This window comes from Esox lucius, chromosome 4 (genome assembly GCF_011004845.1).
Source record: "Esox lucius isolate fEsoLuc1 chromosome 4, fEsoLuc1.pri, whole genome shotgun sequence".
Classification (NCBI taxonomy): Eukaryota; Metazoa; Chordata; class Actinopteri; order Esociformes; family Esocidae; genus Esox; species Esox lucius.
Window position 1 is genome coordinate 25,446,355 of NC_047572.1, and position 14,199 is coordinate 25,460,553.

A 14,199-nucleotide genomic window follows, 5' to 3' on the forward strand; every position below is an offset into this window, starting at 1 on the left:
ATTCACACAGTATGAACCCTGAGAAGGCAGAACCACTGGTCTGGATGATTCACGGGTTCGGGATTAAATTAAACAGAGCTTCTGTTGTGTATAGAACTAGACACAGCGAGGAGCTGGGCTACACGAGACATAAGTCACAACTAATCAGTTGTCATTTAAAAGCGGTACCGATGCTGGTACCAAAGTGCTATCCACAGCTGTAGGGCTCTGGTATGTAATCCAGTGTGATATCTGCCCCCCTGTAGGACAGTCGAGTCCTGGACTCAGAATTCCTGCTGATGGAGACAAATCCTAACGGGATGGCCCTGGCAGGACCCAGCGCTTTCCAGATCCCGTATCTCATCAGGCAGAAGATCTGCAGTAGCCTGGACACACCCTGTCCCAACGGGGCTGACTGGAGACTGCTGGCCCAGAGGCTGAAACTGGACAGGTGACTAAACCGTTACTTGTTCCGACACTGGCCTTCATCCTAACCTTAGAGGGGTAAACAAACCTTAGGTCTGAAATATTCATTTAGGAATGGAACTACATGTAGTGCTGAAAGATTGGTTTGGGACGTGGCCTGTGTTAGAGACGATATATCGGTTTCAGACTAAGCCCCATGCCCTTCTTATTTAGCACAATTGAACAGAGGTAGCTTTTCCTAGTAACCTTCTCGTTTAAATCAGTCTTCCTTTAGACAAAGGAACAACCGTGGAGTGAAACCCTTGATCAATTATCTACGAATTTAACATCCTGGCGGTAATGAAATCTACACTTCATTTGTCTCATCGGTTCCATCTATCCTAATTAATGACACATTGGATTGCTGCAGTATGGGTCACATTGTTTGGCTCAACCAAATCAATTCCCAGTTAGTTATCCTGAAGAGGCGGAAAAAGGCACAATCAAGGAATGGTACATCCACGTTCAGACTTTTAAATGAATGATAGACCGCTTTGTTGTTCTTTCAATCCCATATTGAACTGTTAAAGGAGTTTTAATCCATTTAATATGGATCTAATATGGATTAACCTACTGTAAACACCGCTAATCTTAGACATACAGGCATGCACTCGTTCTGTGTGTGTGCGCGCGTGCGTGTACATGCGTGCATTGGAATACAAGCAGGCAGGAGGTGAACGTAACCAATCGATAGCACACCAAATGTCAGAGACCTTGTATTGGATTTTCTTCCCCCAGACAGATGTGTGTCAGGGGTTGTTTTCCAGAAGTGCACCAGAGACGCCTTTGTTTCACCCCGTATTATAACAAATACCAGCTGACATATTATAATGTCCCCACAGTCCCCTTTGTGTTGTAGCAAAAAAAAAAAGTGTAAATGGCTGACTTACAACAAGCGTCATGGCCTCAGAGTGGGTGTTTGTATGACCCGGGGGATGGCCGATCCCTGAGACGATGCATTCCAGGTTCATTAAAGTCCCATTTCCTATGAATACAATGTGGCTTGCCTGTCTGTGTGCCTGTCTTTCTGTGTGCCTGTCTGTCTGTATGCGTGTCTGTCTGTGTGCCTGTCTTTCTGTGTGCCTGTCTGTCTGTATGCGTGTCTGTCTGTGTGCCTGTGTGCCTGTCTGTCTGTGTGCGTGTCTGTCTGTGTGACTGCTTGTTTCCGATTGAACCCACCAGCCCACTCACACTTCTCATCGTGACCTGACCTGTAGACTAACATTTGTTAATTCCTTAACGAGTGTGAGTGATTTTCACTGCAGTAGTTTAGCAGTAGAGAGTGGACAATTTTACCTCCCTAACTCCTCAACCCTCCTTCCCTTTACCCCTGTCTACCTCCATAACTCCTCAAACCTCCTTCCCTTTACCCCTGTCTACCTCCATAACTCCTCAAACCTCCTTCACCTTTACCCCTCTCTACCTCCCTAACTCCTCAACCCTCCTTCCCTTTACCCCTGTCTACCTCCATAACTCCTCAAACCTCCTTCCCCTTACCCCTGTCTACCTCCCTAACTCCTCAAACCTCCTTCCCCTTACCCCTGTCTACCTCCCTAACTCCTCAAACCTCCTTCCCCTTACCCCTGTCTACCTCCATAACTCCTCAAACCTCCTTCCCCTTACCCCTGTCTACCTCCCTAACTCCTCAAACCTCCTTCCCCTTACCCCTGTCTACCTCCCTAACTCCTCAAACCTCCTTCCCCTTACCCCTGTCTACCTCCCTAACTCCTCAAACCTCCTTCCCCTTACCCCTGGGTGCTGGACTCGCTTTCTCCTTCTCAGCTGGAAGGGCCACTTTCTTCTCTTTCCAGCTCTGCTCTGCCCTCTGCCTGACCTCTTACCCTCGACCTCAGAGTTAGTTCCCCTCTCCAGTTGATGCAGTACAGAACAACACTTAAACCCCTAGACATTAAAAGAACAGAAAAAGGCCATTACATGAAACATGCCTCTTCAGATACCAAGGGAGGGCGATAGCTGGTCTCCCCTACACATCAGTACTGATCCCATGGACCTGCCTGTGGCCCTGTTCACTCCTTTCACAGCCCAATACTTTTGGACTGGGCACACACAGTCCCATAGGGCTCTGGTCAAATAGAATAGTGTGCCACTTGGACCTCAGACAACATATGACAAAGGACCAGGGTCTGTGCCTTTAGTGCTATTGATTGGTTTGGTTTTGATGTGAAAGGTTAAGGCCATTGGAAACGGAAAAAGGTCATTTCCTGCTTAAATGTCATTTCTCACCTGTGAACGTTCTTCATGAGATTACCTAAAGGTTTGCGTGTGATTCATTTCATATTGATGGCACATTTTATCATCAAATACAAAGTGGGGATCCTAACTTCAACTTTTAACAAGAACAGTTTGAGGTCCAGTATAGAGTTTGTAGTTTGCTCATAAAAGTATGCAGTTTAGAGGGTGTATAGAAGCCCTCTCTGTCAGTAGCTTGATGGTTATTGGTGCATACAGGATTGCAGTGCTCATCACAGCACAACAACTCACCAAGGAGGGAAGAGCGCAGTGTCCAGGGACAACCAACACAACATGACTGGATAAACTAACTCGATGAGATATAGAATAAATAATAAACACTGAGACTCCCTCTCCCTCCCCTCTTCTCCACTGCAGGCATATGAGTTTCTTTGCGTCCAAGCCGAGCCCCACCAGTGTGATTCTGGACCTGTGGGAGGCGCAGCACTTCCACAGCGGCAACCTGAACCAGCTGGCTACTGTCATGGCCGACATCGGCAAGCAAGAAGCTATGATCTTTCTGGTGTCGGACGGGGAGTGCTAGCCCTCGACACATTGTCCTACACCCTAAACGGCAAACTATTCCCTAGATAGTTCACCAATTTTGGAGTCTACCTGGGAAATAGGGCTCCATATCAGATCTGCCCCCTGAGGAATGAGAGGAATAAACAGACTGGAACCGACATTAAGAAGAGGAGAACAGAACACTGTCCTCTCAACTCCTTTCCTAACCTTTACCAAACAAGAGGAGTGGAACCAGGGGTTCCAGGGCCCATGTGCGTTAGGTTCTTCTGTCACCCTGCAAAACAACACTGAGTCATTAGGACGACCTCTGATTATGTCACGGTGTCCCCAGACGTCCGTAATATGTCCCCTGTTTGCTGGGGGGGTCTTATCTACCCCCCATCTCTCTGTTCAGATTTTGGTCAAAGTAAGCCAGAATTCCAACCTTATAGTGCTATTGACAATGCAGCTGTTGCAGAGATGGCATTCAAGGTAAATGCTGAATATGTTGGCTCAATAGGAAATTACTTGTAAATGCTGCCTAGCTGACAAAGGACGATCTGATTAATCTGGTCTGATCTGAAGCTGCTATGCTGCAGGTCTGTAAAGGATATCTGGAACACAGAGCAGCATACAAACCACAGCAACAGAGGTACAAAGATTCCTTTATGTATAGGGAAGTTCCATAGCCATCAAGGTTTAAAAAAAAAAAGTATTTCTATCCAAAGGCCCTGATTTTACCTGGATCTAACGTGACCTTTATCCTGATCTTTTCTACCGAGCCTTATGAGATCTGATCACAATGTGTCTTTTAATTGTCTACACCTGTCTATAAATGTGGGCACCATCAGAATGTGTACATGATCAGGACAAAGGACACAAGTTAGAACTAGTATTACAAGGGGTTCCAGAGACTTGGGATCTAAATATTAATAAGCATTTAGTATACATGGGCCATAATTGGCCACAAAGTAGCAATATGCAAACAAATCATATTATACTTGCCCATCACAAAGGATACTGTCACAGAGGTAGATCTTTCCTGCTTCTCTTAGTCAGAGAAAATATCCCACTGGGCACAGATGTCAGTTCAAAGTCAAGTTTTGATAGAAATGTGGGTTTAAACTAATCTCAACAATGAAAAAAGAGTCTACATTTCCTTACATTTCCTTACAATCCGTTTTTCACAATGGTTTAAGAACATCACATTGAATTCTATTTGGTAAAACAATGTAAAAACTATGTTTTTTGGTGCGGTTTTGGTGAAACTACGTTTATTCAACATGTTCTTGTTGAAACGACACAGATTCAACCTGTTTTTGGTACAACGTTGATTCAGTTTTTGCCTAGTGGAATGATACATGTACCAATGTAGTTTCATAGCCATTTTGTAGACATTATGACCAATCGCTAGAGTGTATGACATCCCCACGCTCTCCCCGACCTCCAAAATAAAGGAAACACCAACATAGTGTCTTAAGTGGGCGTTGGCCAACGAGTCACCAGAACAGTTTCTATGGGACTCGTGACATGGATTCAACAAGCGTCTCGAATTTTATAATTTGGTGTTTTATTGATGGTGATAGAAAGTGCTGCCTGAGGCACCACTCCAAAATCTACCCCAAGTGTTTCCTTAATTTTGACAGTATGGTCTGTCTGTCTAGCTGTGGATAGCTCTGGCGGCCTTTAGATTACCTGTCATGATTCCAGAGCATACGTTTGATAAAGATTATCCCGGTTGTTTGTAGCCGTCCTGTTTTAAGTCGGATTGAGACTTCACCACAGGTGTCCAATGTATTTATCTGTTGAGTCGCTCTCTGCAGCGTTCCCACTCTTACATCAATAGTAGGTTCTACTTTTTGGTTCGTCGGACTTCTGAGAGGAATAGTGAGTTATCTGTCAGAAACATTCAGAAGACGCCTCTAAAATTGGCTCTGCTCTGAGATGGTGACTTATTGTAGATGTTCCCCGTTTTATTTTTCAAATGCAATGTTACCAGCTGTATCATGGGATTCTGCATACATCAAATACCTTAGTTTATTAGACTTATCTCTCCTGCATATACTAAAGTCTACGTCTCAAAAACTCATTTCTGAAATGGCATTCCTTCTGATTACATTACATATGCTTCCCAAATGGCACCATGTTCCCTACATAGCAGTGGGGCCCTGATGAAAGCTAGTGCACTGTTAAGGGAATAGGGTGCCACCTGGGCCGCAATAAAGGCTAAGTCAGTGGAAGAGAAGATGTTCAACATGAAGCATTGTAGCCAGAAGGGAAGTTCAGAAGAGATCCCTTTCTTCTCTGTGAATAATGCAACAGAAAGAACTGCTGGCTGAAAACCTGACAACTACAAATTATCATCACCAAATTACTTTCACTGAAACGGGTAGTTACTTATGCAGCCGCCCAGTGTTTCAATAATTCATAATGCTGTGCGCTGGTGGCGGCTGGGAATTATTCTTCACTGTGACATAGGTCACAATTCTCCCGTTAGCTCTGCTCCGCTTCGAGTCAGAGAGGCGCCGAGTCAGAGAGGCTCAGAGTCGGAGGCAAACTGATCATACTGCCACTTCACTGTGAGTTTACCACTTGCCCAGAACAGAACAGCCAGATAGTCAAACCATGAAACCAAGAATAAACAGAATCCCTTCACGCTTAACAGGAAAACAGAGAAGGCGTAAACCCTGTATAGTTCTCTAGTCACTATTTAATATTCAACCTTTAAAAAAGGTGGCATTTAATTACAATAAGGGATTTTCTCTTTTAAAGTGGTACTTTCTCAGTTGTCTGGTGGATTCAACCTGTTACAAAGCCAAAGGTACCCAATGACAGCCGACTCATTTTGTATTCCAACGGGCCCTTGCCAAATCTAGTGATCTATGAAGTGAATGGGGTGCCATTTGGGACACTGACACAGTCCTCAGCCTCAGGTGGAATCTTACAAAGTAGAAAAGACCCCTTCTTTTCATCCCTTGATTCTTGACTCCTCAAACCTGCCATCATCCCCCCCTTCTTTTACCCCTCTATCCATCATCCTTCCTTCCTTCCTCCATTCATCTTTGACAGCCTCAGGTGGAATCAAACAAAGTAGAACAGAAAGACCCCTCCATCCTTCCTTCATCCAACCAAAATTGACATCTCTACCCATCCTTCATCCTTGACCTTCCCATCCTTGTTTTATCCTTCCATCTCTCCATCCCGCTCACCTCATGCTCTCCCTGGCTAGAGAAAAAGAGTGCTTTTAGAATTGTCAGGCACTAACATGGAATGTACATTTATGTTTTTATGCTCTAATCTGGTGGACACAATGGCAGTCAATAATTCTTTACATTATTATTTTCAGCCTGGAGTGACAGTGATGGTAATGACTTTTCTAAGTGTTCCTGAAAGCTGCCATTCTTTTTGTTTGTCATTATCTAAGTCCCAGTAAAGCTCCCTCACTTTTACCACCCACAACAATACCTGACAGGACCCAATCTGCCAATACCATACTCTAAACAGACTATTCTGGCATTTGCTCCCCTTTGACAAGATGCATAGTCTAGAAGAACCTTGTAGGAATAAGCCCTGCATTTTCCATTATGTGGAAATAGCTTCTTCGTCACCATATTGTAATATGTAAATACTTTTCTATAGCAGCTGTCACACTACACACTTGTTTGTCAGTCAGCAGAAATGGTAACCAAAGGTTAATCTTCATCATGAGGCCACTCCATGTCCTGAACCACATTAGTGAATTACCATAACTGCCTCCCAAATCACATCCTATTCACTAGTTAGTGCACTACAGACCAGTGGATCTAAACTCTGAGCATTGGGGCCTTGGAGCACTGCTGGTTTTCGATTCTACCTGGTAGAGTTTACCTGATCTCTCAGGTCTAAATTAGCCTCTGGTTAGATGGCTACAATAAACACCAGCATTCCCAAGGCCAGGAGTTGAGAACCTGGTGTTGAGAACCCCTGCTTTAGACTGAAATAAGTAGTGCACTAAATTGGCAATAGGGTGCCTTTTTGGGACACCATATCGTCTCAGTGTAACTTGTTTGTATCTGTAATATCTGACTCCCAGTCTTGTTCTCCCTATATCGCTAATTATATCAAACATTTCCCCTAAACTGTGTTGTTGGTCTAAAAGCGTTTTTTTTCATACTATTTGTTATCCAGTAATACAAAAGTTTGTTATGTCACTACTTTGTATAGAAATGTAAATTATATTTTAATATGGAGCCAAAAAAAAGAAAAATGTTTAAAAGATATTAAATGGCGAACTAACATTTGTCAAAGTATAACTCTGTGACGTGTTTGCCTAACGTTTATCTGACGTTCTAAAGTTCTATACGTTTGCCTAACGTTCTAACCAACGTTCTGACATTCTACGCGGTTTGCCTAACGTTCTGATGTCTCATCTGTGGTCCAGCAGTAAACAGGGGCGGACTTAGCAATTTCAGGGGCCGTCGAAGGCTCCCTCCTACACCCGAAAAGGGACGCGTTCCCACCAACATGAACAAATATGATTATATTCCAAAAATTATTTATTTCATGCACATTTTTTTATTTCAGGAAATTATCCAATATATAGGCCATGTCAAGTTGTACTGCATTTATAGATTAGTAATGGGGGATCACCTTGGCAGCTAGAGGCTGAATAATAGCCAAGTCCACCCCTGGCTGTGAGACTGTTTCTGCAGTGTTGTTACTAAGGGGGGTACACTTTCTACACTTTTCTTTTCTCCTTTAATCGTCCTTAATATGAGTATACTACGTATATGGCTACCTGATTATTTCTATATAAGCATTTAACTTACAAGGTGAAGTTGTGACAACGATGAACGTATGTGACAATACTGGAGAGATCACCAATACTACACACACACACACACACACACACACACACACACACACACACACACACACACACACACACACACACACACATACACACCACAGTGTTATATAGACCGAACAAAACACATTTAGATGAGCCATGGCAGTTCTACAGCAAGATTGTGTGTGTGTGTGTGTGTGTGTGTGTTATCACCTATTTCATGATCAACTGTGATGTGTTTTCTAAGCGAATTTGAGTATCTCCCACCCTGCGGCAGACGTCGGAATGCTCCCACCCACCCACTCACCACAGACAGCGTCCCAAATGGCATTCTATTTCTTGCACAGTGCAGCCCCAGTCGAAGTAGTGAACTATGAAAGGGAATAATGCGCTGTTTGCTAGGCCGTCCTGTCTGACACAATCATCATCAGCTGCCATAATAGATGACAAACCCCATTTCCCTCACAAAGCATTGTTCTCAGCCGGATTGAAAGGATTGAAAGCCGGGTTTGACAGTTCCTCAAATGACATGGACGCTTTTACGAGGAGGGGTTTAGACTCTGCTTAGATGGAAAAATGGATACGTTTCAACACTGTACATTTCCTCAGCTTCTTTCATTGTTATTCAGTGTCAAGAGTGTATGTGTGTGTGTGTGTGTGTGTGTGTATGTGTGTGTTGACGTTTTACTCCAACTGAATTCAATTTCCTTTTTGAACTGCGAATAATCGACTTCTGTACCTGTGAATGTTTTTCTAGTTATTTCCTTGATTCATCGTCCCTTGAATTTCTGCAAGTTTAAAATGCTGTATGTATCACACGCAACACAGCGCTTATGCAATTCTATATTTTCTTTTTGTTCCTTTAAAAAAAAAAAACGTTTTATGTTCCTTATTGTCTATGTAAATTGTTGTCAAAAAACATTTGTGGAAATAGACAAAGCTCCTGACGAGGCAGAAGGGAGGTTTTTCTGTAACTTTTCAGACAATGATGATATGGATTTGTGGGTAGAATTTTGGAAATTCGTTTCTAAGTGCTTTCAAGTATTTACTTGGCCTTATGTATATATGATGACATTCAGAAAGGTATGTATAGTAATTCAACCTGAAATCTATGTAAATAAATTATATATTGTTAAAACAATGACTGAATGGCTTACTTTTAGTGTTTTTTTTATTGAAGCTAGATGCATCAGCTCAGCCTGATCATCAGCAGAGCCCTGTGGAAGAACCAACGTGTCATGTGGAATCTGTCATTTAGTTTGCCAGGGTTTCTTAATGTCACTGGGAAGATTAAAAATGTATAGCAGCAGATGTAAATGCTTGACATGTCTGTGCCCTCTCGAACAACATCTTGACGTCCTGCGGAGGACTGGAGGAGCAGAACTAATAACGGAATCATCAGAGACATGGTTGCATTAAGGCCAGAGAGTCAGAGATACACGTGGGTGGGTGTACACTGAGCATACCTGGGTGGTATTTCAATATCTGTTATGAAAAGTTACTCATGGTGGGTGTGAGTGCTTTTCAATGCACAGCCCCAAAACAATTACTGAGCACATTTTAATCCTCTGCTGATTTTAAGCCACTTCTCAGGGTTGGAGTGTGCAAGTACAGAACAGAACACCGCTCAATTTCCAACAAGCTTTTCTTTTTATCTGATGTTTTTGAAAATGAGGACGTCCATTTAATTAGAACCATATTGCGAAAGTTGTGATAAAAAGAGCGTTGACATACAACATTTACTGTTTTACAGTACATACAAAATGATTCAAACTTAGCATCTCAAATAAGTCTGGAATTCAAGCACTAAAATTATTTTAACATTGGAAATTAGTATTTGAACTTAGGTCTGACAGTAAGCAGACTTATCGTGGACAAAACTGCATTAATGACAATAAGAAATCACTATTCACTCCAAAAGCATACATTTTCTTCATTTCAGAGTGAAAAGTGAGGCTGAGGCAGGGAAGTACTGGTGGGCAACATTCTGAAGCCCAAATAAAGTGTGTGCTTGTGTACACATGTTTACTGATCTTTTGGGGGCACTGGAGGCATCTAGAGATTCACCAATAATAAAAGGACACATTAGTTTGCTTCCCATGCATAAAGTCAATGGACAAGGTTTGACAGAATTCCATGCTTTGGTTTAATTTCCCAGCACACATAATTTGAACATTGTGTGAAAATATATATATATATAGGTATCATTATTTGAATGGGATTTGTTTCACAAAGGCCACGTAAACATGGGACCAATAATATAATATATAATTATATGCATTTCATTAATAAAATCATCAATAAAGTGGCTTTGTAGAGCTTCACAACGTGGATAGGATTGGTTCCAGAAATTCCCTAGCATTTTTTCAAGTATATAGGGTAAGAACATCGAGTGATTTATTCATTTAAGATGTTGAACCATACAGACGGTTTTAACAGGCAAAACAACAAAGAAAAAAATAACGTTCTAACCGTTAGCTAGTTACAGCTCCTTAGCAAATATAATCCTATAACCTATAGATTTGCCATCTATAATATAGTCTGTTTTGTAATGGCTAAATCGAGCATAGCCAGACGCTATCAAAATACTACTCCACCGAGATATGAAGTAGGGTGATCAGGCCACCCCGTTTTTGTGGACTGTCTCCGGCTGGAGCTGTCCCCGAAAATGTACTAACTGCGTTAAAAACAGACCGCAAAATGAAATAATATTTTACGTGGCAAGAAAGCCCGGGTTGCAGAGCTTACCTGTGGACGGCCGACTCAATCACGCTGTGCTTGTATTGACCAACAGAGCCCATACGGAAAATAAATGTATTTTAAATATATTTTTGAATACATTTGTAAAATATATTTCCGAACTCACTTGGAAAATTCCTGAATATATTTGGTAAATATATGTCAAAATGTTTGAAATTGGCCGCTTCAATATATTTGTAAAAAACGTATTTAATGCATGCCTAAATATACCAGTCAATCTACAAGGTGCTGTTTCGAGAGTGCTACCTTGTACTAGGGTCAAGAACGATGATATATATACACACATTACACATATATACACACATGGAAGACGAAACCATGTAAGACTGCCGACATCTGTTTATTTTTTTACTGGTTCTAATACAAAATACAACTCCTTTATCAATGGTATACTTTTGACTAAACCATCATTAGCAGGTAAACATGGACACAGCAGTTTTTGTTTGCATTAAAAGTGTTAATGTAAAGCTCAGAGTGTAAAGCTTAAAAAGGCACTTGATATACAATACTTTCATACAAAATGGGTACAAAAAGCATTATAATTTTTTATGATATTATATCATCCTGTTGGTCTTTGACGAGAAGTTGATGTTCAGGGAAAGAGGCTGGGACATGACCATTACAGTAAAATGCTACAGTAGGTGGAAAGGTATATATATATCAGGAAGAATCACTCCTCAGAAACCAGCACAGCATATTACAATATTATTTGGTTTAAAACACACCTTCCTTTCAAACACAGCAATCTCTATAGAGTGCTATTGAGGCAATATGCATACATATTTTTGTTGTATGTTCCCATCACACATTTGGGTTAAATCCCATATCTGTACCAATGAGGAAGCATCCTTTAAACTCTCCCATTAAAACTGGATTTGTCCCCTACCCTGTTAGCCAACCAGAATTAATTTGCACTAACACAACCCTGCTGTTTTAAATTGAAGCCACACTGATCCAGTAAGAACGGAAAACAAATGTGGACCGATTCATTTAGCACCAGGGTCGTGTGCAATGTGGAGCATGCTGTTCATTCTTAGGTGTATGTTGGTCTAACAGAAGTTAAAGAGATCCAAACGTTTTCGTGTGCAAGAAAAGAGCTGTATTAAAACCTACAACAACTAGTGGGGCCGCCCCTTACGGTGGAAACCGGATTAATATTGTAAATAGAGGCACTGTGTAAACATTGCTATTATTTGAATTAATGCCTGCCTTAATATGCACATCCTGAGGTAATATTCTGATTTACATTAATTAAATAATAATATAGCAAATGTTAAGTATTCTGGGTCTCTGTGGTCAATATGGAGTGTTTTGCAATTAAGAGATAATTCAATATAGGCCGCGTTCTAAATTGCAACCTTCTCTTGCTCTACACACACATGCACGCACGCACACACACACACACGAAATGTAGTGCATCATATAGGGTATTAGTTGTGATGTGAATTGAAAGTGTGGTACAGCAAGTACTGGTGATAATACACAGTGTTGACACTATGCCATTTCACACATAACTGACTTACAATTACCTTAAAAACTGCAGTAATGGCTTCCATTACATTACCTAAAATACATCAGTAAAGACTCCCATTATATTACCTTAAATACTGCAGTTAATGCTCCCATTACATTAAGTACTTCAGTAAAGAGTGTCAAATGGACCAGAGACTCCAGAGACCAGAGACTTAGATAGAGAGCAGCGAGTGCTTGTTACTGTAACCCCTTATATTTCACACTAAATGGATCTTTCAACTTTTAGGCTCTAAATTAAGGTACACTTGAAGCAAAACAAAGGAAGGTGAAATTAAAGCAAGCCAGTCATGAAATATTACTTACAAACGTCACCCAGACTCTGTTTGCATTGCATAGTGCTTATATACCTCCCACCAGCCATGGTCAGCATCACAATCACAGAGTTAGGATGACATTTTATTTCAGTGGGAACAATGACACACAAATGAGAGGTAAGCTATGGCTTTAAAGGACTCACTTGGTACCAACACCGCTTATGACACTCAGGTAACTGGGAAAGTACAGAAACTGTCTGTTCATATTACATCCATCATATTCCTTTAGATACACCAGACTGGAGCATGGCTGACAACTGAGGAAACCAGCACAGAATACATTTGAAAACTTGAAGGACAAAAGTGGAGGGATAGAGTACTACTGAAAACCTTTAGTGGGGCCACCGCACGGTTTTGAACACTGACGCTGTAGCTGTCTGGTTAACAGAGCAGTGGAGAGGGATTGCGGCTGTGTTGTTGTTGTACGGTTCAGAAGAGAGTGAGGGTTCCTGTCCTTTGCCCTCTGAGGCACCTCTCCATCTTAGACGGGAGCGAAGGCATGCCCTTTACACAGCGGCTTATCCTTCTTAGAGTAAAATGTTTTCCCCTCTAAGTTGATCTGGCAGAGCTGCAGGAAAGGGACAGCAGGAGACAGAGTAAGACACCATGTGGAACAACATTGCAGTGTGAATCATCTTAAATACAGCCTTATAGGGAACAGCTGGTCCATTGTATTTACTCTGCATTTATTCATACCAAAGGACACAGTCCAGAGAGAAATAAGCAGAGGAGATAAACCATTACAGGTCGGAACATGAACTAAGAAATGTGTAACATTATCTCTGATGAGGATATGGGGCTTCAGAGAATAAAGATGCAGGACAGACAACTAAAGACACGGTGTTCAGCTCCAACAGAATGTGGATAGTGGCCCGTTTGTGTGTCTCTGTATTCTAGCATTTAGGATTTGAAATGCTACAGTGACCATAGAGTTAAAGTGCAGCCAGAATAAGTCATTTGTCACATATCCATTGTATCCAATGACCACCTGAAGTGTGCTGCCCAAAGACATCTCCAGCCACTACCTCTGCACAGGTCAAGTGGTGTACTGATCATGGGCAGTTCCTTTTTTACTCCACACTCTCCTCTTTCCATCACTCTGGTACATTTATTCATAGGACTTTGATAAGAGCCTGGATAGTTCTTCTTTGATGTATGTATGAATGCCTCCAGGAGAATGTTCCTGATCTGTGGAACTGGAGTTAGGGCTTTGTACTTCATCGTTTAAATGATTCTCTTCTTATTCTATGGCTGTCTTCCTTGGTCTACATGGGTATTTGCCATTCCTGACCTCACCAGTCCCTTTTATCTTGTACTGTTTGACACATTAAGTCGATTGATTGTGATTCATCTGCCTTATGACAGCCAGCTTGACTTGGTAATAACACTTCATTGCCAGACATCAGCAACAGACGCCAAACGCAAATGTAAAGCCTAGAACCAAGACTTAGACAATGACAGCACTGCAAATGAACACACCTTACTGCAAACCAACACACCTTCCTAATCAGAAAGCCTTGAAGCCAATTGTCCAAATGCCATCACAAAATGGTCTAAATCACATTA

The 14,199-nt window shown here is 41.7% G+C and overlaps 2 protein-coding genes across 7 annotated transcripts in view; one reads left to right on the forward strand and one right to left on the reverse strand.

The window, feature by feature from the left end:
• The window catches only part of unc5a (unc-5 netrin receptor A), a 241,772-nt gene extending 235,584 nt beyond the window's left edge, over positions 1 to 6,188 (forward strand). For all 3 annotated transcript variants that reach the window (XM_020045944.3, XM_010900291.4, XM_020045945.3), the window contains 2 exons: positions 246 to 430; positions 3,073 to 6,188. In XM_020045944.3, coding sequence (XP_019901503.2) covers positions 246 to 430; positions 3,073 to 3,238 — 351 coding nt within the window. In that variant the 3' untranslated portion in view covers positions 3,239 to 6,188. The remainder of the gene's footprint in view (positions 1 to 245; positions 431 to 3,072) is intronic.
• Positions 6,189 to 11,107: 4,919 nt separating this feature from the next.
• pdlim7 (PDZ and LIM domain 7) overlaps positions 11,108 to 14,199 on the reverse strand; it is a 39,528-nt gene continuing 36,436 nt past the window's right edge. For all 4 annotated transcript variants that reach the window (XM_029119549.2, XM_029119550.2, XM_034292011.1 and 1 more), the window contains one exon: positions 11,108 to 13,201. In XM_029119549.2, the coding sequence (XP_028975382.1) occupies positions 13,115 to 13,201 (87 nt within the window). In that variant the 3' untranslated portion in view covers positions 11,108 to 13,114. The remainder of the gene's footprint in view (positions 13,202 to 14,199) is intronic.